This window comes from Tetrahymena thermophila (genome assembly GCF_000189635.1).
Source record: "Tetrahymena thermophila SB210 genomic scaffold scf_8254582, whole genome shotgun sequence".
Classification (NCBI taxonomy): Eukaryota; Ciliophora; class Oligohymenophorea; order Hymenostomatida; family Tetrahymenidae; genus Tetrahymena; species Tetrahymena thermophila.
Genome location: NW_002476353.1, coordinates 571,336 through 598,060, shown reverse-complemented (window position 1 = coordinate 598,060; position 26,725 = coordinate 571,336). Strand labels below are relative to the sequence as shown.

The 26,725-nt window shown below is 21.7% G+C and overlaps 6 protein-coding genes across 6 annotated transcripts; 1 reads left to right on the top strand and 5 right to left on the bottom strand. All coding sequences in view use genetic code 6, as the record gives it.

The window, feature by feature from the left end:
* Positions 1 to 1,676: 1,676 nt before the first annotated feature.
* On the top strand, positions 1,677 to 3,545 carry TTHERM_00136360 (26S protease regulatory subunit 6A; the record flags this gene model as incomplete). The annotated part of the gene is made up of 3 exons (XM_001019717.3): positions 1,677 to 2,184; positions 2,534 to 2,903; positions 3,110 to 3,545. The coding sequence occupies 3 exons, from the start codon at positions 1,677 to 1,679 to the stop codon at positions 3,543 to 3,545; spliced, it is 1,314 nt and encodes a 437-aa protein (XP_001019717.1).
* A 1,221-nt stretch (positions 3,546 to 4,766) lies between these two features.
* TTHERM_00136370 (hypothetical protein) lies at positions 4,767 to 5,923 on the bottom strand (the record flags this gene model as incomplete). The annotated part of the gene is made up of 4 exons (XM_001019718.2): positions 4,767 to 5,143; positions 5,201 to 5,597; positions 5,651 to 5,734; positions 5,828 to 5,923. 4 exons carry the CDS (start codon positions 5,921 to 5,923, stop codon positions 4,767 to 4,769), a joined length of 954 nt encoding a protein of 317 aa, XP_001019718.2.
* A 701-nt stretch (positions 5,924 to 6,624) lies between these two features.
* TTHERM_00136380 (kinase domain protein) lies at positions 6,625 to 9,524 on the bottom strand (the record flags this gene model as incomplete). Its single annotated transcript, XM_001019719.2, has 2 exons — positions 6,625 to 8,159; positions 8,864 to 9,524. 2 exons carry the CDS (start codon positions 9,522 to 9,524, stop codon positions 6,625 to 6,627), a joined length of 2,196 nt encoding a protein of 731 aa, XP_001019719.2.
* A 2,151-nt stretch (positions 9,525 to 11,675) lies between these two features.
* Positions 11,676 to 13,727, bottom strand: TTHERM_00136390 (hypothetical protein; the record flags this gene model as incomplete). Its single annotated transcript, XM_001019720.3, has 2 exons — positions 11,676 to 12,999; positions 13,225 to 13,727. The coding sequence occupies 2 exons, from the start codon at positions 13,725 to 13,727 to the stop codon at positions 11,676 to 11,678; spliced, it is 1,827 nt and encodes a 608-aa protein (XP_001019720.2).
* Positions 13,728 to 15,306: 1,579 nt separating this feature from the next.
* On the bottom strand, positions 15,307 to 16,120 carry TTHERM_00136389 (ankyrin domain protein; the record flags this gene model as incomplete). The annotated part of the gene is made up of 5 exons (XM_001470822.2): positions 15,307 to 15,414; positions 15,473 to 15,609; positions 15,687 to 15,818; positions 15,874 to 15,953; positions 16,005 to 16,120. The coding sequence occupies 5 exons, from the start codon at positions 16,118 to 16,120 to the stop codon at positions 15,307 to 15,309; spliced, it is 573 nt and encodes a 190-aa protein (XP_001470872.1).
* A 1,328-nt stretch (positions 16,121 to 17,448) lies between these two features.
* TTHERM_00136400 (hypothetical protein) lies at positions 17,449 to 24,670 on the bottom strand (the record flags this gene model as incomplete). The annotated part of the gene is made up of 7 exons (XM_001019721.3): positions 17,449 to 17,510; positions 17,569 to 18,414; positions 18,645 to 21,027; positions 21,078 to 21,944; positions 22,004 to 22,529; positions 22,593 to 23,803; positions 23,939 to 24,670. 7 exons carry the CDS (start codon positions 24,668 to 24,670, stop codon positions 17,449 to 17,451), a joined length of 6,627 nt encoding a protein of 2,208 aa, XP_001019721.3.
* Positions 24,671 to 26,725: the final 2,055 nt, after the last annotated feature.

The following is a 26,725-nucleotide window of genomic DNA, read 5'->3' as shown; positions in this document are numbered from 1 at the left end:
AACATTTATAAAATAATAAGTATTTTTTTGTTTTCTAATTTAATAAAAAATTATGTTATAATAAATCTAGATTATTAACAAAGTAAATTTATTAATTTTGTCTTTATTTTATAAAATAACTTAAATTTTATACTGTAAATTTCATATTTATTTACTTAATCAAATAATTAATGAGTTATTTTACAAAATTGATTATGTGCTTTTATTAGAATTGCCAAATTAACAAAATCTACTCTAATTATAAACAAAATATTAAGTTTCTATTATATTATTTTTATTAATTAAACTTCTTATTAATCTTTCATTTTTTTAAACATATTTATTTATGTATAATTCTAAAAATGATAATAAATCAATAATTAAGGAAGAATTTTTAAGAGTCTTTGTCTTATTTTACTTTTAATCATCTTAAAATTGTTACAAATATTTGTTCATAATAAATAATAAAAACCATTGATTGATGTATTTATATTATTTTTCAGAAATTATTATAATTAAATTTTGAAAATTTAAATAGATAAAAAAAGATACAAATTTATATTTTTTATAAAAAAACAAAAAACCTAAAATTTATATTTTTATTTACCTACAAAAATCTGAAAACATTTTAATGAAATTTAATATTTATGAAAGAATTGATATTTAATTCGCATTTTATTTTTTGAATCATTTAATTTGATATTTTATTCTTTTATATATCAAATTATTTTGAAAAAAAATCGATGATAATGAACAGTAAATAAGTAACATTATATTTTGTTGAACTCATTTTAAATTAAGAAGAATAAGTTTTACTCTATATTTTATTTTATTGAATTACAAAAGTATATTCATTAATAAAACAGTTAAACTGATGATAAAATAAAATGTATTCTATAGCCACTTAAATTATCAAAGTTTATATGAAAATGTAAGTTTAAATGGATTTTTTTTGATAAAATGATATTTAATTTTTAAAATTTAGACTTTTTTTAATTTTGTTAATTTTTTAATATTAAAATTTTTTTTTTTAAATAAAGCATCATATTTTTATTTAAATTAGAAAATTATTTTATTAAGAATAATATTATTTTAACAAAAAATAAATATATTTTAAAAAATTAAAATATTAAATTGATTAATTTAAGGAAAAAGGATTGAATTAAATACTCAAAATTGAATAAAAGGGTCATACATTTAAAGTTATTTCACATTTGAAAAATGCAAACAAGTTAATAAAATAATTATTAATTTGAAAATGATAAAAATACTATGTATGGATTGTGCTTAATTTTTAAATGAAAATAGTTAAATTTGAAATAAAATGTTATTTTTCTTAACTTTGAATTAAAAAAAAGTAGTTAATTAATTAAAAATTAGTAAAATTAAAAAGAACAAGAGACTCTTATTCAGAATAATGAGATTAACATTGAAAAAGATTCGTTTTACCTATCTGATCTTCAGAATATAGAGTAGGATGAATTGAATACAAAGATTGCTTGCTTGCTATTAAATTTAAAAAAGAAAGTTTTTTAATTATTTTAAATAAAATAAAAGCAATAAAGAGTCGAAGAATAGAACATATTAATTATTGTTTATCACAATTAATTTTTGTTCAAAAAAAAGATATCAAAAGATAAAGAATTACCTTCATATATAATAAATAGGCAATTAAGATTTAAATATAAAATATAGAAATGGCCAGCAACGTAACTGCAAAATAATAGAATGCCACACCTATGGAATAGGAAGAAGTTGATCCTACTACCCAATGGTTGAGCGAAATACAAGATCTTACTGATGAATAAATTAGAAATAGAACTAAAGATCTTGAAAATAACATTTCTTTAATGAAAAAGGAATTACAAAGAATTAAAAGTGACACTAACAAGACTACAAAACTTATAAATGACAACAAATCAAAGATTAAAATGAATAAGTAGTTACCTTACTTAGTTTCTAATATAGTTGAAATTTTAGATATTGAACCTGAAGAAGGAGAAGATGAAGACACTGCTACTGTCGATATCAATTCTACTCGTAAAGGAAAAGCTGTTGTAGTTAAAACTTCAACCAAGTAATCTGTTTTCTTACCCGTTATTGGATTAGTTGATGCTGAAGAGTTAAAACCTGGTGAGATTGTTGGTGTTAATAAGGATTCATATCTTGTTCTTGAAAAATTACCTGCTGAATACGATAATAGAGGTAATTATTTTAGATAAACAAATATATAAATAAATAACTATTAGTTTGCAATATTAAACAAAATCAAAGATAAACTTAAGATCTTTGAGAAGAATATTTATTGTTTGGCAATACGAGCCAAGCAATTCATAGAAAGCTTAATGATTTACTTAGATTTACAATTTGCTTATTGAAAAACGTTTATTTTATATTAGTTCAATAAATAAATCTAAAATTGGTTTCAATTTATAAAAAAATAGATGTAAAAATAAATAAATAATTAATTAAATAGATAGATAATTTGCAAACTAAACAGTTAATTATTTATCAAAAAACTTATTGATTTTTATTTTAAAATATCAAATTTTAGTTAAGGCTATGGAAGTAGATGAGAGACCTACTGAAAAATACACCGATGTTGGTGGTTTGGATAAGCAAATTGAAGAATTAAGAGAAGCTATCGTCCTTCCTATTACACACAAAGAAAAATTTGAAAGCATTGGTATTCGTCCTCCTAAAGGTGTTCTTATGCATGGCCCTCCTGGTACTGGTAAAACTATGATGGCAAGAGCTTGTGCTGCTGATACCAAAGCCACATTCTTAAAACTTGCAGGTCCTCAACTCGTTTAGATGTTTATTGGTGATGGTGCCAAAATGATTAGAGATGCCTTTGCATTGGCTCGTGAAAAATCACCTGCTATTATATTTATTGATGAACTCGATGCTATTGGTACTAAAAGGTAATTAACCTAATCATAATATACTTTAGATATTTAAAAAATATATGAATTTAATTAAGTCATGCATGATATACTTTAGACACTTAAAATATTTGAATTTTATCATTTAGCAAGAATATAAACAAACAAAAAAACACACTTAGCATAAAATATTTAGCACAAATTAGGGGAAAATTAATTAACATAAAAATTTATAAAATAAAAAGATTTGACAGTGACAAGAGTGGTGATCGTGAAGTCCAAAGAACTATGTTAGAATTATTAAACTAGCTTGACGGTTTTTCACCTGATGATAATATTAAAGTTATTGCCGCTACCAATAGACCTGATATTTTAGATCCAGCTCTTTTGAGAAGTGGTAGATTAGATAGAAAAATAGAATTCCCTCTTCCTACTGAAGAAGCTAGAGGTTAAGTTATGAAAATCCATTCTAGAAAAATGAATGTAGCTAAAGATATTAACTTTTCCGAATTAGCTAGATGCACTGATGGATTTAACTGTGCTTAAATGAAAGCAGTTTGTGTCGAAGCAGGTATGTGTGCTCTTAGAAGAAGTGCTAGCTTCATTACTCATGAAGATTTCGTTGATGGTATAGCAGCAGTAGAAGCTAAAAAGAAAGAAAAATTAGAATATTTTGCTTGATAACAAACATAATTCTTATTATTTAATAAATATTTTTTATAAGTGTAATTCTTTTCTCTTAGTTATTTTAATATTTTAAAAATAATAAGATAAGTTTTGATGAGTAAAAATATATTAAAAAATAAATAAATAAATTCTGATTTCTCAAAATTAAAATCTATATCAATTAAATAATTTATAATATGTATAATACTGTCTCTATATTATTTCTCAATTTCATTTTGAAAACTTAAAAATTAATAAAATTAATTACATTTCTGAAATTAATTTTAAAAAGATATATAGACTTTAATGTTTCTATCTATGAATAATATTTAAATAAATCTAAAACATTACATCATAATATAATAATTATAAATATATTCTTTGTATATTAAATATTTTAAAAGTTTAATTTAAATGTATGAAAAATTTTATGAAAAATACAATTTTTCACTTAATAAAAATAAAATATATAGAAACAAAACAAAGTAGTAAATCAAATTAAATCTAATAGCACGATATTTAAACTAAGTAAATTAAATCTTTATATTGTTTAAATAAATTAAATTTAAAAGATTTAAAAGAATGCTTGAGTCAGCATCTTTATTTATAAACATACAAATTCTATTTTATAAAAGTTTTAATGAATTTTTAAAAATAAAATATTTACTTTCTATTAAAAACTTCAAAATTTATTAAAAATTAAATATAATAATAAAGGTTTTTAATAGCATTTAAAAGATATCTAATATAACTCAACTTATTTCTAATATGGCTTTTAGTGTCTGCATACTTTAAATAGAATTTAATCCAATATATATAAATAAAAAAATTATTAATAATAATCTAAAAGAGTTATTTAATAGTTTACTAAATTAATTTATTTTTTTAAAATTTCTATTTTTGAAAATTATTTGAATAGATTTAATTTCTTAAATAAAAAATTTAATTTAAAACAAATATTTATTACTTAAAAATAATTTTTAGATATCTTCAATATAGTAGTTAAAATATCTGAGATTTCCAAGTCTGCTTTAACATAGAGAAATAGAACAAATCTATAATTTAAAGCAAAAAATGCTTTTAATAAAATACTAATTAAATAAAAAAATAATATATATGTGTAATATAATTTATTTAATTATTTAGTTTTCATATTAAAAAAGAAGTGATATCTTCAATTTTAGATTGTTTTTAACATTAAAATTTTATATTAATTAGTCATTATAAATAATTTTATCATACAGGATTTAATTTTATAGTATTAATTCTCTTTCCTATTTTACACTAAACTTCAGAAACATCAAAGATTACTTAGCCATCAGTTCCAGAAGAATTAAAACGATTATCTTTTACATATAATTTAAACTCTGCATTTTAAGTAGCTTTATTGTTTGTCCAAAGTAGACTCACATGGTGCTTATTTCCTTTAAAAAATGTATCAAGACCGTAGGCTTGGAGACAGTTATCTATTTAATTAACAATGTCTTTGACTATATTTTTTCCTTATCCTACACTAGCAGCTACAAAAAATCTATTTCTATCTTCGTTGCTGAAAACCTTAAGTTTATTCAAGTCTATACTTAAAGAAATCTATTGGAAACTCTTTAAATATTCTATTTAAATAAGTAAAAATATTAATTAAAATCATATATCATAAATATTTTTAATACTTTCTCTAAGAGAAGACATAAAAGGCTCTATTTAGTGGCGATTTAAGTAGAATGTTTTGCTTAGAGAAATATGGAAATTATCAGGTTCTATATCTACAAATTGGTAATCTGGATAATCTCTGTTAACTCTATTTTTGAAATTGCTTTAAGCTTTGACCAACTAAGCTAGTCCTACATTTACATCTATGTAAATATAACAAGCAAATTATCCATCTATATGAGGAACTTTCCTTGTTTTTTGTAAATCTTGAATTTCATATTGCTAGCTTTTTTTCAATACTGTTTGTATGCCCATCTATTTTTATTCTTCTTTGTTATCCTATTCATTTTCTTCTTCATTTAATTTCAACTTTTTATGAGGAATAAATTTTCCATCTTCAATACCCTTGTCCTAATACTATTATTTGTAAATATATTGTATGCTAACATTTATCTTTTAAAAAACATTACATCTTAATTTAAAATTTCATTTAATCCTAGTAATTTCTTTTTTTTGGGTGCTTGCTATGGCTTTTAAGTCTCTATCACTTTTATCTAAGTTTACAAAAAGTCAGATATTTCATTTAAAATAAATTTACATCATAAAAATGTATGAGCTTTTATACAAACAAAAATGTAATAAAATACTTCTTTTTCCTTTGCTTCTGTAACTTATTTATTGTTTTTAGTTAACTTTGATTCATTTTCGCTTCCAGACTCATCTGAATAATTAACGATATTCATTTCTACTTTATTTAATATTGAATTTAAAGTTAAAACTATATTTGTTAGAAAAGGAGACACTTGATTCTTATAAGATATAAATAATAAATAATAAATTATTGAACCAAATATTTATTTTAATTTATTTTTAAAAACTTATATTTAATCAGCTTTTTAAATTATTAAAATTATGATAAAATTAATTTATTTTTATAATATTATAAAAATAGGTTTTATTCAAGTTATATCATTTTATAGATATCATACTTAGAGCCAATAATTATCCCACATTTTAATTCTTAAGATAAAAATTTATTATTATTATAATCACCTTAAGTAATTTTATCTAAATGAATGCTTTAATAATACTAAATTAGTCTATATATAAATAATAATCAATTTTAATTAATAATTAATGAGTGAAATTATTAAAAATCTTTTATCCAAAACAAATGATTTTTAAATTTATTGTGAATTTATGAATTTGTAGTAAGATATAAATTTTTATATAGCAGAAATACAATCAAATTTATGAATGAATTAATGAGCATTTTTTAAATTTTTTACAATAATTTAGTTTTTAATTTTTGGTTAGTACTTTTAACTATGAAATTTATTATATTATTTAAAGAAGATTGGTTTATATTTTTAAATATGTTGGTTAAATTATTATTTATATGTTTAATTTATTAAATATTTGTTGTTTGTTAATTTATTATTTTTCACATGTCTAAAGATGTTTTAAATTCTGTGTATGATATTTCTCCATCATTATCTATATCCATGTATCTGAATAATAAGTGAATGCCTTGATCATCAATAGAGTCGTCTACAATACGAGCAAGTTTTTTTAACTAACTAAGTTTCATGTATGGATGGTTCTTTTTAGTAAAATTTTTGAATACAAGCTCTGTTGATATGTTTTTAGAAAGCAATACACTCTTTAATTCCTTTACGATATTTGCTATCTGCTTTGTTTATACATTTGCTTCGTCATCTTGTAAGAATATTTTGCGAGTCATCACATTACTGAATTCATTAAAGCTAATTTATTAATCTTTATTTAAGTCAAACTTATCAAAGATTTATTTTATTTCATTTTTTTTAATTCCAGGAGCAATCAAGAGGATCAGTTCTTCAAACTCTTAAAGAGAGAGATTTCCATTTTATCCTTTATCAAAATTTTTGAATATATTTTCAAGATCTAATTTATTCACTTTAACAATCTCTTTTAGTTCATTGATTATCACTTGGGCTCTATCTTACAGATTTGAGAAATCCCATTCATTAAACATGCTCTCAAATTAATCAAAAAGCATGTAACCATTTTCTTGCTTATCAAGGATAGAAAATAGATGCTTGGCCTATGATTCTTTGATTTGTTTGTCTAATTTTTTTAGGAGAATAAAGAATTCATCACCAGTTAATTTCCCATCTTAGTCTAAATCGAATCTATCAAACAAATCTTTCAAATTGATATTGTAAAACATAACTATATCTTACAACATCATTAATATTTTTTTATCAGTTTTATTTAAGTCTTTTAATTTGTTCTACTAAGCAACTAAACTTTGGTTGAGAATTTAAGATTTAGGAAGGCTTTTGGCATTTTCATCATTTTAGCTTTTTTCCTTTAGGTTTTACTTTTCTTCATAAGCATGATTTTTATTCTGCTTAATTTCTTTTGTTTTATTTTTTCTAGGAGAATTTAAATAGCTATTCTCAGATTTTTTGCTATTTTCATCTTCATCTATTTCTTCTTTTTTGAAATCTAAAGAAATCTCAGTTTTGAAGTGTTTTTTATTCATAAAATTAGATTCAGTATTTTATTTAAGATCTTTTCTTGTTTCTTATAATTGTTTAATAGGAGATGCATCTCTAGATAGTTAAAAAGGAGACTGTTACTGTTTGGGCTGAGCATTTTCCCTTTACTTTTAATCATCTTCATCAGAATCTTTCTTTTTCTACTCCAATTTGGGAGTTTAGCTTCTCTCATTTGAATCATTTAAATTCTATTTTGAATTTACTTTTGATAAATCGCCGCTAAACTATTTTTAGCTCTAACTCCTAGGGATAGGAGAAAGTTCATCATCAAGCTAAAATAGTTCATGATTAAAGACTTAATCCCAACTAAATCTTTTATATTCTTCAAATTAGAGACATCCCTTTATAAAATCCTTGGAGAAATCAGTAACAGGTTTATCAAAAGGAAACCTTACTGGAACTTTTCTTATTTAAATCAAGAGAGAATTTATATCTATTTATTTTTAATTATTAAAATAAGTTAAGCAAGCATATTTATATTACTTTCATGTATTGTAAAAATTTTAAATTAATTTTGAAATTAATTACATTTTCTGCCAATAATTATCAAAATAAGTGTAAATAGTTCTTTTTATGAAAATAATTCAAATTTTTACCAATAATTTATTAAAATAAATTGATTGATTGTTTGATATATTTATTGAATTAATCAAAAATTAATAAATTAATTGATGGACAAATAATTTGAGAAATTCATTTAAAATAATTTCTTAATTTTTATACCTAAATACTTCATAATTAATTTTTATTTCCTAGGAAGTATATTTAAAAATCAGTAGATTTTTATTATTACACAAGCAAGCAATTATTTTGTTATAAAAATATTATTTTCTTTTAATTGTTCTATAAAATATAACTAAATCAAAGTATCAAGGAGAATGTAAATGAAATGTAGCTAATTTAAAATTTTCGTGTTTTTATTGATTAGGGAAAAATTAATCAACTTAATAAATAATCTATAAATTTTATCATAATCATTCGTTTGCATTAAAAAATTTTTTAGCTTTTGTGGTAATTTCATTCTATTTACATGATTATCGTATTTGTGGGCAAATTTGTAAAAAATACTTTTTTTTAAGATCGTTTCGCTTTTAATTCTATCTTACAAAATAGAGTAATTTGAATATAAATAAATACCTCTGCAAAGCCAAGGGAGTTTTCCAAATAGTATTTCATAATAGAGCAATCCAATAGACCAAATATCACTCTTGGAAGAGTATGGCTTTTGCTAAAGTAGCTGAGGGCTCATATACAAAGGACTGCCAACACACTCTTTTAATACTTAAGCGTTCTAATCTTGGATTTTTGTTGCAAAACCAAAATCTGCTATCTTGAATGTGTTTTTATTTATAAGAATATTTTCTGGTTTAATGTCACGATGGACGTAGCCTTAGTCTATTAAGCTCTTAAACCCCTAGAGTATCTGTTACAATATAGAAATCGCTTGAGATTCAGAAATATTGTAGTTATTTTTTTCAAGCAAGCCTCTTAAATCTCCATCACCACAATACTCTATAATAATATAAATATGAGTCTCAGTTCCTACCAAATCATATATTCTCACAATGTGTTCACTTTTTATTTCTTACATTAAATTAATCTCCTTTTTAAGCTAATCTATCATGAATTTTTAGTTTTGAATTTGTAGCAATGATCTGTTTAAAGCCTTGATAGCTACTACCTCGTTAGTTGCGATAACTCTACCCTTATAAACAGTACCAAAAGATCCTTTGCCTAAAGTATCTGAGCAATTAAATTCGTATAAATCATTCAAAATAACAGCATCTTTACTTGACATTTCAGTTGTTTCAAATAAATTTATTCACTCAGACTAAAATAAAATTACTGCAGCTAATGCTCTTCAATAGATAAAGAAGCGATAAATATTTTTGAGAACCAGTATAACCTTATGTAGCTTTTAGCTTATTCTATTGTTTTTTTATAGTTTTCAGTGCTTTTAATATTTAATTGTGTAAAAATTATTTGTTATCAAAAAATCAGGAAAATAGAACAAATAAAACAAATCTGATTTTTATCAGATTTTGTTTTCTTTACGTATTTTTGGTTTTTAAATACTATTTCCTATGTCTAAAATACATTTACAAAAAAATCCTTTGTTTTGCCTATGATTAATCAAATTTAATATATAATATGAATCTTTTAAGGAATAAAAAGATTGTGGTTACCCTATTTTTCATTTGTAAGCTAAAATTGGTTTCACCTTTATTCAATAAACTCAGTAAACTGCTTTTATATTAATTTTTCAAGCTGTATTCCAATAACAACTAAAACTCATTCAATTTATATCTACTCAAAATATGCATATTAAGAAAATTAATGTTACAACTTGAAATTTGTTTTAAATTACTTTTCCATATTTACATTAAAAAAACATACAGGTAAAATAAATTAAAGCTGATTAGATAGTAAATTAATTAATAAATAAGTAAAGAAAATATGAAAATTAGAAAGAACAAATTAAGGTTTAGATTAAATAAAATATATATTGAAAAAAAAATTTAAATGTAACATCTTTTTATTTGCTTATGTTTAGAAGATATTAAAGTGCTTATTTATTTAATTTTAAATTTTGATTTGTATAAATATAATCATCAATATGTAAGCCGCCTCTATCGATTTCTAAAATTCAATTTTTTTAGTAAATTATATATTTTGATTATCTAAAAAAAATCTATATTACAAAATTTACTCAAAATAAAAAATTTGGAATGAAAAATATGCGAAATAATAAAATTTACTTTTAATTAAATTTTACTGGCATTAAATAGAAAAAAATAAAATTGTAAATTATTTATTTTTTTCCAAACATTTAATATAAAAGCATATTTATCTTAATGTAAGCAAATTTAATTAGCCTTTACAAACTGATGCTTAACTTAATTGTAAGTTGCCTAGTTTTATTACAAATATTTTTTAATTAATACTATCAATCAGTAGATATAAATAGAAACAGACAACCTTAAAAAATTATTATGTAAATTAATCATCAGTTACTAAATAATAAATCTTATATGAATTAATAGTTGTTGTTGATACTATAAAAGTTAGACTGAAATAATCTGTTTGATCACTTAATTTCTCTAATTAATAATCAAAATATATTAAAATTAAAAAATATTTTTAATTAGGGTGGATATAGATTGATACAGCTAAATTTAATGATTAAAAATACTATTTTAAGATTCAACTTTTCATAATTATGATATAAAAATACCATTTATAAATTTATACTACCTTTTCATTGTTGGTCATTTAATAAAATGTATTTTATTTTTCTAATTATTTAAAATCAAATTGTAAATAAAACTAAGCACCTATGAAAACTCAAAGATATTGAGTAATTTTTTATTTCTTCTATTAATTAAAACGAACTATTTCAAAAAAAAAATTTAAATTTCAATCTCTTTTTATAAAAGTATTTTGGGCTCGAGATAGGATTACTCAACCTATATATGTGATTATATAATAATAAGCATTTGCTAAAAAACTTGATAAATTTATTTTTTTATTTGTATACAATATGTAGTTCAAAAATTACCTTAGAAAAATTTTTTGAAATAGCTTATATTGGATTCAATTGCAAAAACTTATTCAATTTCTCATTAACATTCAAAGTTGTTTTATTAGTTTCATTGATTTTGAAAATATTTATTACTGCTTGATTAAAATATTAAAAACATACTGATATAAACATTTTAACTTATTTATATTTAAACAGATCTATTTATAATTTATTCTAATATCTTAAATTAATTAAGTGACTATTGAAGTGAAAATTATAAATTTAGCTTTTTAAGATTTCCAAAGTTTACAGAAAATATATGATATGATATAGTTTTGTTTTTGAATATTTACGTCTGACTGAATAAATTTAAATATAAGATATTTATGAACAATTTATTATAGATAATTTTTATCACTTTTCAACTCATTTTTACTTTTATTCACTTTCGGATTATTGTTTATTTCTTTAATAACGAATTTTTTTAATATATTCAGGGTCAAGTTCATCAACTTCATTAGTTGCTTTTTCTTCTGCAGTTTAGGAGAATGCATATTTTTTAGCCTTTTTTTAACTTTCTTTAGTTTATTTTTCTAGCTCGTTCATATGGTCGAAGGTGTGAAGTGTTTAATACTTGTACAGAGTCTTGTTTAAAGTCTCATCAATACCTTTAATATCTTTATATCTTGTAGAATTCAAGCCTTCTTCAGTATTAATGGGAAGGTCTTCGATTTTTTCAGATTAATTTTCATTTTACTATGAATTAGTATCTTAAAGTCTTTAAGCATTTTCAGATACTCCTTGATAACTGTAATAGTACCTCTTATTAGTCTTTTCTGAATAAAATTCTTCAAGGAATTCCTATTCATTTAAACGAGGTGAGTACTTCTGTACTTTGTTTACAAAATCAGGATCTATACGATAGCAATCGAATTCAATCATACCATCTTCGAAATCTTAAAATGTGCAGGTTTTAAGGTAATCAAAATTTTGCTTGAAATAGTCAGCCATCATGTAAACTTCAGGAGAATAACGGGGGACTTTTTCAAAGAAAATAGTACTCCAAACAAGTGCATCAAGTTTTTGATATGCATCATCCCCCTTGCTAGTTATAGGATTTACACGGAAATGATTGTGGAAGGCATTACGATTTGCTTGCATATAGTGAATAACGTCCTTGATGAAATCATTTTTCTTCTTAAGATGAATACGAGAAATACTTTAAAGTTAATTCTTCTTTAGGGATACTAATAATTACTTAGCCATAAATCTACTTATAGGAGTATTAATTTCATTTAAGCGATCAACCATCAGCCAAATATGCATGTTTAAGATAGCATGCTCGATATGGAAATCAGCAGGAATGTTCATGACACTTGTAAACTCAATTGAGTTAGTGTAAATGACAGTACGAATTAAGAGCATTGTGCATGCCATTTCATAGCGACGTCTAGAAGTTCTTGAGTAAATTCCTCTCTCAATTAAATAGTAAAGAATTTAGCGGAAAATTCCTAATACAGATTTTTACTAGCCAACAATCTTTTAAGTTAATTAATTAATGCTTTCCTTGCTTTCCAAATCTAATTTTTCATAAATTGGACGTAAGTCATCATAAATGTTAATGTTTCTTCCACGCCAATTCTTCATTAATTCTTATCTTCTCTAATTCGAAAGTGTCCAATTACATTTATATCTGATAGCATTTTTGATAATGTATTTTGAGTATTTTTCTCTCTTCTCTACTAAATATCTAATTTATATTGAAAATGTTAAAAATTCAATTTATCATTTTACTTTTAAATTTATTCAATCAATAATTCATTTTTTAGAAAATTCTTTTTTACTATAACTCCAAAACTTTTAAAAATGCTAAAATATATTTTTATGTTTTACTCAAATTAAGTTTATCTAACAACTAAAATATAATTTCTCAAAAAAAAATGAACAATTAATTTGATAATTCTTGTATTATTACCTCATTTCAGTGTCACGTTCAAAAGGAGTTTAATTCTCATCACCAAAGAAAAATTATCTATACAAACCAACAATTTTATTCTAAAGAGTTTCATACTCTTTATATTACTCAAGAGGAACGACATATCCGCTGATTGGTAGCTTATTAACATACTCATCCATAACTTGCTTGAAGTGATCCTCTTACAATTTGCTTATTATATATTAAGAGTTTATCTAACCTAGCTCATGTAATTTTTTCATTTTCTCAATATCATAAAGCTTTTTTAAAGGAGCAAGCAATTAATAAGACAAATCTACTCCTTTTAAACCTTCAGTAATATACATTTTTGGTGCAATTTCTTCCTTTTTAATACGTCTTCTCATCAAGTAAGCTTAAATACACTTGTCATACTCATGGATATGATAATCATATTTATATTCTCTTCCATTGACAATTTCTTGCATTTATTGAGCTTAATTAGAATAAACTGAAAATCTGCGTTGTAATATTTTTGATAACATTGCTATTCTTTTATGTTTTATGCTTAATAACTCTTTTTAAAATATTTTAAAGAATCTGCTATACAAATTAACTATGTCTAGTTGGTTTTAGTTTAAATTTTTACTTCTTTTTCAGCCTTAATGTATAATATTAACAAATAGGTTAAAAAATTAAAATTATAAATAATTAAATTAAGATACAATTTAGTTAACAATTAATTAAAAATAAATTAGATAGATATTTTTCTCTTTCTAATTTTATTTATTTATTTCATTTCTTGAAGTTTCTACACATAAAAATAATATAATTAAATAGCACTAAAATAAAATCGAATATTCTAATTTAATATATCTTTCATTCATTTTCATTTCTAATAACAATTTATTTTATTTTTAAATCAATTTTATAAAATTTAAAAAAATAAATTAAATAGATTTATTATGAATATGACTAAACAGTTTTCATTTAATTTATTAATTACTTAATTATTAACAGCTAATTTGAAAATTTTACTTAAATTTGTAAATTAATATAAATATTTGATGTTTAAATTACATAATATACTTAGTATTTGAGAACAAGTATAAAAATTTCATAAATTTCAAAATATAATAAGAATTGAAATTGAATTCTATACTTTCAACATAATAAATTTCTTGATTAAGAATCTTATTATTTTCATAAAAAGTCTTTCTTGAATCCACAGATTGGAATTTTTTTTAAAGTTAGTAATTTATTCGAACCTTCGAGGAAGGAACTCCATAATCCATTCATTTAAATGGGAGATTCTTTAGATTCTCATATATTATTCATTTATAATGGGATACAAAACACTTTTACAATATTTAGTGTTTAAAAATTTTTTTTAAATCATTGACGGATTGATGATTTAGATAATATGTTTAATGCTAAATTTTAAAAAGAAATTTTGGAAGATATTTTAAAATCTTATCTTTCAATATTTTATCATTATTTTTAATTATTTAACAAATCAGAAATATTATAAATTAGAAAATTAATTAATAATATTTAAGTATTAGAAATTTATCTTAAAGTTTTATAAATTGAAAAAAAAAATAATTTTGGTTCTACTATTAGTTTTTTATTTTACAAAAAGCATATATATTGTTAAAATCAGATATTTTTTATAAATATAAAGAGTTAAAATAAATCTGATTATCTAAACATATATCATTTTAATTATTTTTAGGCTTTAATCCTGTAAATTTATAAGTATTTATAAAAATTTTTACAGATTAATCAAATAACTTTACTAAATTTTAAAGATTTAGTTAGTAACTTTTATCATTTATTTTTAAAGTTTTAATAAATTATTTATTTCATGCTAATATTTTTTTAAGTTAAGATTATTTAAGTTTTTTTTGTATGATTTGTTGATTTATTTTTATAAAGATTAAAATTGAAAATATTTAACTTTTTTTTATAAAATTTGGTGACTTTATCTAAATTTCTATTAGAATAAAACTTGTTTGAATGCCAAATGAAATTTATACAAATTTAAAGTAATAAAATAATTTATTTTTTATATATTTTTATATTAAGTAAGCTTTAAGGGAATGAATATTCATAAATTATATATCAAGAATCGCTCATAGTTTCTTCCTTTTTTACTTCTTCGTTATTAGCATAATCTTCTAAACCTTCATAAATTGACATATCTTCTTTAGTTACTTTAGCCAATATTTCCTTTGTTAACAAAATTTTAAATTAATAAATTTGAAATATAGCAAAATATATTCATTACTGCACATTCTTTTTAGTTGAAAACAACAGCTTCATCAAAAGGAGTTTTTTTAAGAGAATTGCAAATATTAGGATCAGCTTTTAATGCTTCAAGCATGTAAACAATTACTTCTTTTTATCCGTTAATAGCGGCCCAATCTATTTAAAAAAATTAGTGATGAGAACAATAAAATATTTTAGCTTAAACTTTTAAAGCAAAAGATAAAAATTATTACGTAAAGCAGTATTTTAATCACAATTTTTATGGTTAATAAATTTCTATTTCTTTTCTTCTTAGTTTTCCCATTTATCTAACTCTTCTTTAATTAACATAAGAGCTTAAACATGTCCATTAGCACATGCCATATCTTTTGATTTTAAAACAAATTACATATAGAGCTCAATAAAAGTTTATATATTTACGAATGGCATTATTTAATCTATTATCAAACCATGTAATATCGCATCCTTGCTAAATACAGTCCTTAGCTTCTTCTAAGTCGCTATTAAAATATAAAATTATTAGCAAACTATCTAGAATTATTTCATTTTACTTATATCTGCAGCAATCAACAAAGTACTCTTCTAAGCATGAGTAGGGTTCACCTTCTTCTTCTTAAGGATTGTTCATTTCCAAAACTTCTTCTTATTTCTTAATTTCTTCAGCCATTTTTAAAACTATGTAATATATTCTATTAGCAAAATGTTGTATTAATTAGTTATTTTCGTATTTTTTAATTAATTATAAATGAATATGTAATTTTACCCAAATATACTAAAATTAATTTAATCTTGTTAAGTAGAAGATTTATTATCCAATAAAAATAAATTAATTCTGATAAAAATTCTTGCTTTAATATACATTTTTATGCTCAGTAGATATAAACAAGTATCATTTTTTATTTTTATTTTTTGCAATCAAAAATTTATAAATTTGTTTATTTTTTAATGAAGAATATTAAATTCAATTTTAAAATAGTAAAAATTATTTTTTAAGTATGAAATTTGCATAAAATAGTAAAGTTTGCTGAACAATCAAAAGCAAAAATTTACTGTAAAATCTCAAAAATAAATTTTGTTAAAATTACTCCCAATCAAAAACAAAACAAAAAAATTATATTTATTATTTAAATAAAAATCATTATCATCTAAAATTAATGTTCTCTTTAAAATATTGCTAAATTTAGTAAAAATAAAATTTATACTTGACATCTCTCTAATAAAGAATATTTAAAATATATATAACCTACAATTAATATATATTATAATGAAAATATTTTAAATAAAATGATTGATTATTTTAATCTTAATAATCAAGAAAATATCTCTTTTTCTAAAAATTCATAAATTTAGCCAAATTTAGGTAACTAAATGAATCGAAAGTCATCTTTTCTTTGTTTTTCTCTAAAAAGAAAATAAAAAGAGAATAAATTTAAGATTAAATGTAATAATAATAATAAAACTTTTATTAAATTAATTTTTAGCAATAACTTTAAACTAATTATTAAAAATCGGCATAAGCATAAGTTTTAACATTATTTATATTAACGAAATGTGAGATATTAATCAATTTTTAAAAGATAAAAGAAACAATTTTAAATGGCTTTTTAAATAATATATTTTTAAAATTAACTGACATGTAAATATATTTAAAAATAAATGATTTATTTTCTAAATTTTAAAAATAGGCAATTTAATTGCTAAATAAATGTGCCTTTAACAATAAATTATATTCAAATTTTAAAAAATTCAAAAATTTATTTAGAATAAAAACCTAGGGAGTTCTTTGTATTTTTGAATAAGTTATTTTAAATATGAAAGTTAGTTTAAGGTAAAATAAATAAAATTGTAATTGAATTACTTTATTTTTAAATAAAATACTATAGTTTAAGATGAATTTTTAAATAATAAAAACATATAATATCATAAAATATATATTGAAATACCATTATTTAAATTATTAAAAAATGACAGATTATGAGCTTTAAATATGGAGAATCATTTTTATTTCTTATTTTTTAATAGCTTTTTGATTTTCGTTATCTTCATTATATTGTATTCTATTTTAATAAATTAAAGATTAATTATCAAAAATATTTAATTTGAAAGAATTTTTACTTATGTATTAAGAGTATATGTTTGAAACAACTGAAAGTAAGTTTTTTGTTTCTGTAAAAATACTTTATTAGAACCCTTTTACTCCTTCTATTAACCCAGTAGCTATTTTTCCATTGTTTTTAAATGATTTATAAGGAAGAATAAATACATTTGCTAAATTTTTTGTTATGTTAGTGATATTTCTGATTAAAACAACGTCTTTCATAATTTAAAGAATTTGACTATTTTTCATTATATGCACATCAAATATTTTTGTATAATGATTCTACAAACAGAAAACTAAATCTTCATTAAATGCTATTCCTTTTTCTTTAGAATTAAAGTATTGATTGAATATTAAGAGAGAATCTTTCAAAATGCTGTTCACAAACCAATTAACAGTTATCTCGATTTCGATTGGACATATTTAAATCAGTGATAGTTTATATTATTAAGTATCCCCATTATCAAATTCATTTTAATCTCCATTATAAATTTCATAATCATCGTCTATATCCTCGTCTTCTTTTTAATTATCCAGATTAATTTCATTTTATAAAGGAATTTCTTAATCTTATTCATTTTATGATTATTATATTTTGGAAATATTATTGAAAAGTATAGCTTCACTGTGTTCTGGTTTAATTTAGCTTTTATTCACAGAAATTTATTCTAAATCTATGTGTACTTGGCTCAAATCTTCAAATAATTATTTGTGGACTTTATCTATAATTAACTTAATTCTAGCTAAGTAGGTTCTTAAAGAAATCAATCTCTTTAATTCATCAATTGTAATATCTAACAATATCATTTTCTGCTTGTTGTCTTTCTTCTAAATTATTTATTAAGCTTAATTTGCTACAGTGCCTTTTAAATGAATTTAAAGATAATATTTAATAAAATAATTTTGTTTAACAAAATAAATAAATAATAATTTTCAAATTTTTGTATATTTATAATAAATGCTAGCTTGTTTATTTGTTTGTTTGTCTGTTAATCAAATAAAATATTTGATTGATTAATTGAATGAATTAAAAATATCTTTATGTTAATCAAATGATTTGTTATAAATTATCTAAAATAAATATATGAATTACCCTGCAACTCTATTCCATGAATGCATAAGTTAATTTTTTTAACGGTTGAATATTAAGAATACAAAGCTCTGAGTTTATAGAATGTTAATAGTAAGTTTTGTTTAGTATCCCTATTTTAAAGTCTTTTTCTAACTGGTGTAACAGTTTTTTGTTTTGGTTCGAAGCTGAAATCTTAACCAGAAAATATTTATATCTCTAGTTTATTAATTGAAAAATCAAAATATGTGATAGGTATTTAATCATCTAAATTTTATTTATGGAAATATTCTATATCTTGATCTTTTGCATTAGTTTAGAATTAAGTATTTTGGTCTTCTTCTATTTGAAACTCCTCTCCAAAAACTTCAAAATCAAAAGAGTCATTGTTTTTTCTAGGCTAATTATTGCTATTTACCAAGTTTTAATTTTTATTTTCTATTTGATTTTACTGCTTTTAGCTTTTTTTCATTGAATTATTTAAATTACTAGATTAATCTTTCATGTTTTATGAGTCACTTAGATCAATATTCTGTTGTTTTGTTAATGGCTCAGTCAATCTTTAAAAGAGTAAAGAAATTAATGTGATGTGCAAAGGGAATGAAATTATTGAATCTTTGCAAGAGTTTATGTATAGCTTTTCAATCTATAAGTTGGCAGAAAATATTTCTTAGCTTTGTTAAAGGTGCAAAAAACATTCTATTTCTACGATATTTTAGAATCCTAACTGCTCTAGCTAATTAACAAAGTCATATTATTTGTTATCAAGATGTATTCTAGACTCTAACGATTGAATATCTTTAAAAATAAAATTTTGTCTGCATAAAACAATTGGGTTGAGATATTTTTTTAAATCATCAAAAATTAAAGTATAGAAGTCTAAGCCTTTTACTTCTAATTAGAATTCGAAGTTATTCTGCTAATCCTTCTTTGTATCATAATAAATATTTTAACTGATAACGAAAGCGTTTTATGAAGCATATGTCACATTGGTGTTTACTTACTTATATTTTAATTTCTTTATGATAATATTTCTAAGAAGGACTATTGATCTTTAATTAGTGAAAAAACCACTTTTTTAATTTGATTCAGCAACATTTTGGTATACTTTAGGTAATTTTTATCTTATATCTTCATCGTGGAAAGGAAAGAGGTCTATTGCAATATTATTAATAAACATATTTCCAATTTCCACCTGCATTATAGTTTCATTTTAATTTATTTATTGAAATTATTTAGGAAATTTATCATTTTATATATCTTAACTTTGCACTATTTTATTAACTTGATTTTATAATGTATTTTCTTTTGACTAGATTTATGTCCTGTTTCCAAAGATATTAGCAATATCTAAAAAGTTTTGAATAATTTCTGATCTGAAATCTCCAAATCGAATTATGAAATCTTGAATTGCAATGCTTGAGAAAATTATTTTATTTTTTGTTATTTTCATAACATTATCTTTAATGGCTTCTTGATCTCCATCTTCTGAGAAAACTGATTCGTTTAAATTATTTGAATTTTAATCTTAACTTTTAAGATTATTAGGATTTGGATCACTCTTTATTTTTCTGTTTTCTTATTCTACTTTATAAGACAGCTTCAAGTAAATTACAGGCTATGCTTTTGATTAATCTCTTGCATCCTAACCTTATACAAAAGATTAGCTTGGCCTCTTATTCTAATCATTATTAAGAGAATCTCTTTAGATTTTTTCATTTTTGTCAAGGTCTATTACATTTAATTTATTTATCCAAGAATTTTATTCTTCCTCTATAACTCTTGGGTCATAATAGGAGGCTGAGTATATTAGAAGTTTATTTTCTATTTCTTTTGAATCACTGCTAATTTGTATAAGTTAATTATAAGTTAAATCTTCACCATTTTAGTTTTGTTTATAGTTGCCTAGGTTTATTTTACTTTGTAAATGATCAACAAGATAAATTTCATACATTTTTAGGCTAAAATTTTATCCTCTGTCTATATTGATGAAATTGTGACGAAATATTAACTAAATGCAAAAGTTTTAAGGGATAAGCTAATATTTAAAAGGTGTATATTTTTTGTCAGTTGAATTCTTTAAAATATGAGAAAGTAGGTTTCCTTTATTGTAATCGTTGCTGCCTGCTAAATTGTTATTTTTGATATTTTCTAAATAATTCTTGTAATTTTTTAAGTAAATTATTCTAAGGTCTAACTTGTTAATATGAAGTTGGATATAAAATTAGCTTAAAAAATTGCTGATTTCTTGATCCTACTCATAAATAAATTCTGAATTAAATTATAAAGCTAATCCTTCATTATATTCCAAATCCTAGCCTTATCCATCTTCAGATTTATCCTCATCATTTTAACTATATTTTTCAGTCAATACTTTTGATGATCTACAGAGTTCTCTGTCAAATTTCTATTAAAAAAATAAATATAAAAAATTATAATTTAAGTTGATTGAATTACTTAAAGCTTCTGTAGCAAATTTTGATAATCTTAAAACAAACCTTGTGACTACTCGACTAAATTAAGTATTTTATCTAAATTCCAAATATTAATTTAAAGTGATCCAATAGTGAGATTTAAAGAATTCTAAAAGAGGGAAGATCCTTATTAATTAATTGATTATGAATTTAATAGAATTAAATTTAATTGAACTGATTCAATATCCAATAAATTATTAAACTTAAATATGGGTTCTGTTGACTCCAAACACAAATCTTTATTTATCTTCAAAAGACCAACAACTGTTTTCTCCATATTTAATGAAATATTGTTGCTATTTTGTTAATTTGATTTCTAGTAAGTAAAATTTATATTATTAAATTAAACTGCTAAATTTTCAGCTAAATATTTCTTATTATTTCTAGCGTCTTTCATTAGATTGGAGCAGAAACACGTGGTATTATTAACACAGATTAAAGAAGAAATATTGTTTAAATCATATTTCTTTAGTGCTTGCTTGAAATCACTTTTCTCTTAATAAGAAAAGTAAACAAATTTAAACTTTTATATATTCAATGAAAACTCTATCTAATAAGCTTCGTCTTATTGATTAGCTTCTCCTTCCTTCTATTTTTTTTGATTTTATGTATTTAGAGATATAAATTTTTCTATTTACTCACATTATTTAGCATATTGGTCAAGTAGAGTAATATTTTCAGTCTTCTGTAGCCTATTATCATAAGCTTTATATTTCTCAGTAAACTTTGCCCAATCATCACAAGGATACATAATCTAATAGAAATCCCTTAATATCCTTAAATCAAAGCTCGTATACATGGATCCTATATTAGCTTAGCCATCAATAATAGACCCTCTCTTAATTAGTTCCTAATTAAAATAATTTAAAATTCATTATTAATTTAAACATTTAAAAAAAATAATCTTACCATTTAAAAAGCTAAAGGTAATTCATTTTTTTAGTTTTCATCACTTAACCAGTTTTAATTAAATAAAATATCTTGTTTATATTAAACTCTTGAGATATTGTTTGCTGAAAAATTACTACTTTTTGCTTAAGAATTTGATTTTTTCTAGTTTTTAATCAACAATATGTATGAGATGCAATAATGCTAGTTCTGTTTACTTATTTACCAAGGTTTTAAGTCTAATTCTTACTTTTTGATCTCTTAAACTTCTTCTTTAATTTCTTCTAAAATTTTAGAAGCCCTATTGGATTAGAGGAGAGTGCTTTGTTAATTATCCTGCATAGAATAAAATAATTCATCGTCTGCACTCTAATCATTTATAATTGATTTAAAAACTTAACTGTTACTTTAATTTATTGACTCTCTATAACTCTACTTTTAAATTTAACTTTGACCAAATTGTCCTAAAGCAGATTAAAAAATATCATCTAATTAGCTTTAATCCAAATTTTGAATTTAACTAATTTTAGAAAGCTGCTGAATATTCCTAAGAATTTATTTAATAAAAAAATTTTAAACTAAAAATTAATTAACTTTGAATTATTCTTACATCTTTGAATTATCTATTTATGAAATAGTCTAAGATGGGTTTACATTGTTCTATTTTATTTCAGAGAAAATTCCTGAATTATTAATCAAATTAACATCAATTAACTTTATAGATTTAACAGAAACAACTTTTTTTGTTGGAGATTGGGTGATGATTTTAAAGGCTTTCAGTTAAAAAAAGAAATAGCTACAAGGGATGCTATCGTTGTAAGAAGTTTTATCTAAAAATATTTAAGATATACCCTAAATACTTTATTAGTTTTAAGCTTTTCCTAATTAAAATCGATTTGTTTGCTTAGCAATTTGATCTTTAGGATATAATACTCTCTCATTGATCTCATCATAGTAGTATATCCAATTTCTTAAATATAAATAATTATCATTTTCTTCATTATCTCCGTCTTGCTTACTTGGTAATATTCTTTTGTTTTCATCAACTTTTATATGTTTTTTGAGCAGATAAATATTTATGGCATATATCTTAAAATCAAATTAAGTATTATAAAAATCAAATTATATTTAATTCATTAAATCATATTCTTCATTCTAGCTGCTACTATTATTCAAATTAATATTTTGCAGGTCTTGTTTTTTTTCTGGGCTTTCCCTCTATTTATTCTCTTCTTACATTCTTTAATTTTACTCTTCTTATCCAATTTAGAAGTGACAATCATTTGTCACAATCACACTTTTCTGTTATTGCAAGTTCTCAAAATCCTCTTCCTCTTACTTCTTATTTTCAGATATATTTTTTTTACGTTATCTATTTACTGCGTTATACATAGGGATTTCTATTTAGCAGAAATTATTTCTTTTGTATTCGTTAATTTTTCTCATTTTTGAATAGCTACTAAACTAATCACTAAAATTTTAAAGAACCTTGAGCTGAATAGGATCAAGCTAAATTTCTACAGGAGGAATATAAATTTTGACACTTTTAACAGTGGCTTCATTAGGATTAAACAACGTTTCAATTTAAAAGTGATTAGGTAAAAAGGACTCATCATCAAAATTTTAATTTCTAATATCTTTTTCTACCATAGATTTTGTGAAATCAAATAAGTAAGATTAATTTAACTTATCAAATTCCTTTTTATCTTAGCTTTAAATGGCTTACCTAAATTATTTCATCTTAAAAGATGTGGTAAAAATACATTGTACGTCATTAATGTTAGGGTAAGAGAATGGAAACTCTGCTAATTTGCTCTACTTCTTTATTAATTAAATAAATATATTAAATCAATCATATTTTATTTAACATTCATGTTATTTTATCAAAATGGCATCTTTCAGTATAAATAAAAGATTTAATTAATTAATTAATAAATAAATATTTGTGTTAATTACTTCGTTTGGCTTGATAATAAAAGCGCTTATTTCTTTTAACTTAATCCAATAAAGATTTTCAGATCTGTCTTTTTAAACCTTCAGTTTTTTATATATATCATCTTTCTTCTGCTAGTAGATTTTTAATTTCTTGAGCCTAAGCATTAGATAAGGCTGTTTTTCTACTTCATCTTTACTCATATATAAATCAATAACCAAATCATTCACACTGAGCTTGATATTTGAAAGTACTTATCTTATGAATTATTTAAACATATCTTATTTACCTTATTTCTATTATCCATTTTAATTTTAACACTCATCTTCTTCTTCATCTTCATCTTTTAATTCAATATCTTAAATTTCAGGCTCAGGAGGATTGTTGTTTTACCCCATTTAAAAATTTTTTTATTTATGATAATTAGTATCAAATGCGAATACTAAATGAATCTTATCAATCTAAACTTCAATGTCTTTCGAAGCTAATTCTTTAAAAGATGCTATTTTAATTTTTAATTTTCCTATTTTTCCTTCTTTCAATTTGTATGGAGAATCACTAAGATAGGCCTTATTTATTTTAATAGCTGAAAGAGGTAAATTTTCAAGTTCTAAAATATTATTTTTAAAATCACTAAGCTTAATCTCTCTATCTATGAGATTATCAAATAGCCTGCCAAACAAAAATTTAAAAAGCTTCCTCACAGGTCCTAGTTCGCTAAATTTATCTAAAACAAATCCTAAAAATCTTTGCATTGATCAAAAACTATTTGCTCTAAAAATTTATTTTATTTACTAAAATTAGATAAAATTTATTCTGCTTGAAAAAATTTTCACTACAATATATCTGATAGCTATTCTTATCAAAAAAAGCTTTCTATTTTATATAAATATTTATTTTTATTATTACTTAATCATTTAAATTACAGAACATAATTCAATAAAGATTATAGAATATTTCACCCTTTTTTAACACGTAAATTTTCTATTCTTATTAAAATAATTCTAAAACACAAATAAATTACAATCAATTTAGCTTTTTAGAAAAAATCTTATTAAAATGAAAGCTTTGTTTAATACTTTAATAATAGGAAAAATAACTTTAAAATATTTGTAGTTTTTTTTAATCTTATAAAAAGAAAAAAAAATGAGTAAAATATTTAAAGCAACTAACTATTTAAAATTTAATTAATCAATTATTTTATTTATAAAAATATTATTTTTCTTTTCAATTTTTTTTTAAAAACAAAAGCAAAAAGTTAATAGAAAAAAAATAAACATTTTTTTCATTAAAAAAAGATAGCAATACTTTATGTTGAGAATTAAAAAATATTTAAATACCTTAATTTCTCATAAAAATTTTGATTGGTTAATTTATAAGAATTAAATAAGTTTAAATAGATAAATAAATACTTACTTATCTGCATATTGTAAAATTGCGAAAAAGAAAATTGATTTTAATGTGAAATCAATAAAAGAAAGTTTTAAATATTTATAAATTATTTGAAAATTTTAATTGAATTGATAAAAAAAGCTAAAAATAATTACATTTTAACTAAATAATAAGCAGGATAGTTATTTCATATTAGATATTAGAGTAAGTTAATGTGTTTTTGATATATGAAAGCAATTACTTAGAATTTTAAATAGCTAAAATTATAAGATAGACAATTAGATTAGGTTTTAAGAATAGATAATAAATAGAAAAACAAGATCTGAATCGAATAGCAAACAATAGTTGTGTTTATTTGAACATACTTTAAATGTAATTATAGCAAATAAAATTTAATTTAATTTCTGATTTAGTTGAATAAAATTTTTTTGATATCTACTAAAAGATCTACTTCTATTTTTGCAAAATTCAAAATTATTGCATTGTAAAATTATAAATAATAACTCCGAATTTAACATTTTAATTAAAAAGATTGATTGATATTTTGAAGAAAAGTTAATAACACTAGAAATAAGGATTAACCGATCATAATTAAATATAATTTAAGAATTAAATTAATTAAATAATTTAATGATATTTTTATTGGATCTATCATATCTATCTATATTATTTTCTACGAATACCATTTTTAATAATAATAAAATTTAACTAAAAGAGATAAATTAAAATTTATTATTCTTTTTCAATTTCAAAAAACACTTTTTAAAAGTGTTAATTATTAACTCTAAGCAATCTGATAAAATTCAATAATATTATCATCTATAAATTGTATATAATAATATTCTAAGATTTGAAATATATATTACAAATACTACTGCCATTAGTTCTTTAAAATACAAATAAACTTTCACTAATAAAAATACTTATAAAATCAAGTTTAAAAATTGAGTGATTAACATTTATTATTAAAGGTAAAAAAAGTAATTTAATAGCTCAATTTCAATTAAAACTATTTGATAGAAAACATGAAAATATGTGCAATAAAACTTCCCTCCCATTTAACAATCAATCAATCAATCATACAAAAAAATAAATATGCAATTGAATTAATCAATATATCGATCAAAAAAACAAGCAAACATACAATATATAGATCTTATAGTTAAGAGATTGATAGAGTAATATTTAATTAATAAAAAAAGAATTAATATTATACCAAATAAAAACTATTAATAACTATAAATCCGATTATAATACATTAAAGCGTGAAAGCGTCCAAGAGAATACAGATTTATTTAATAGTTTTTTTGTTAGAAATTTGGAAGAAGAAAACACTTTTTATCAAAAGTAAATAGGAAAAAGAATAAAGCTTTAACATAAAAATTATTTGAGATTTCCTTTACATTTAAAGCTTTGAT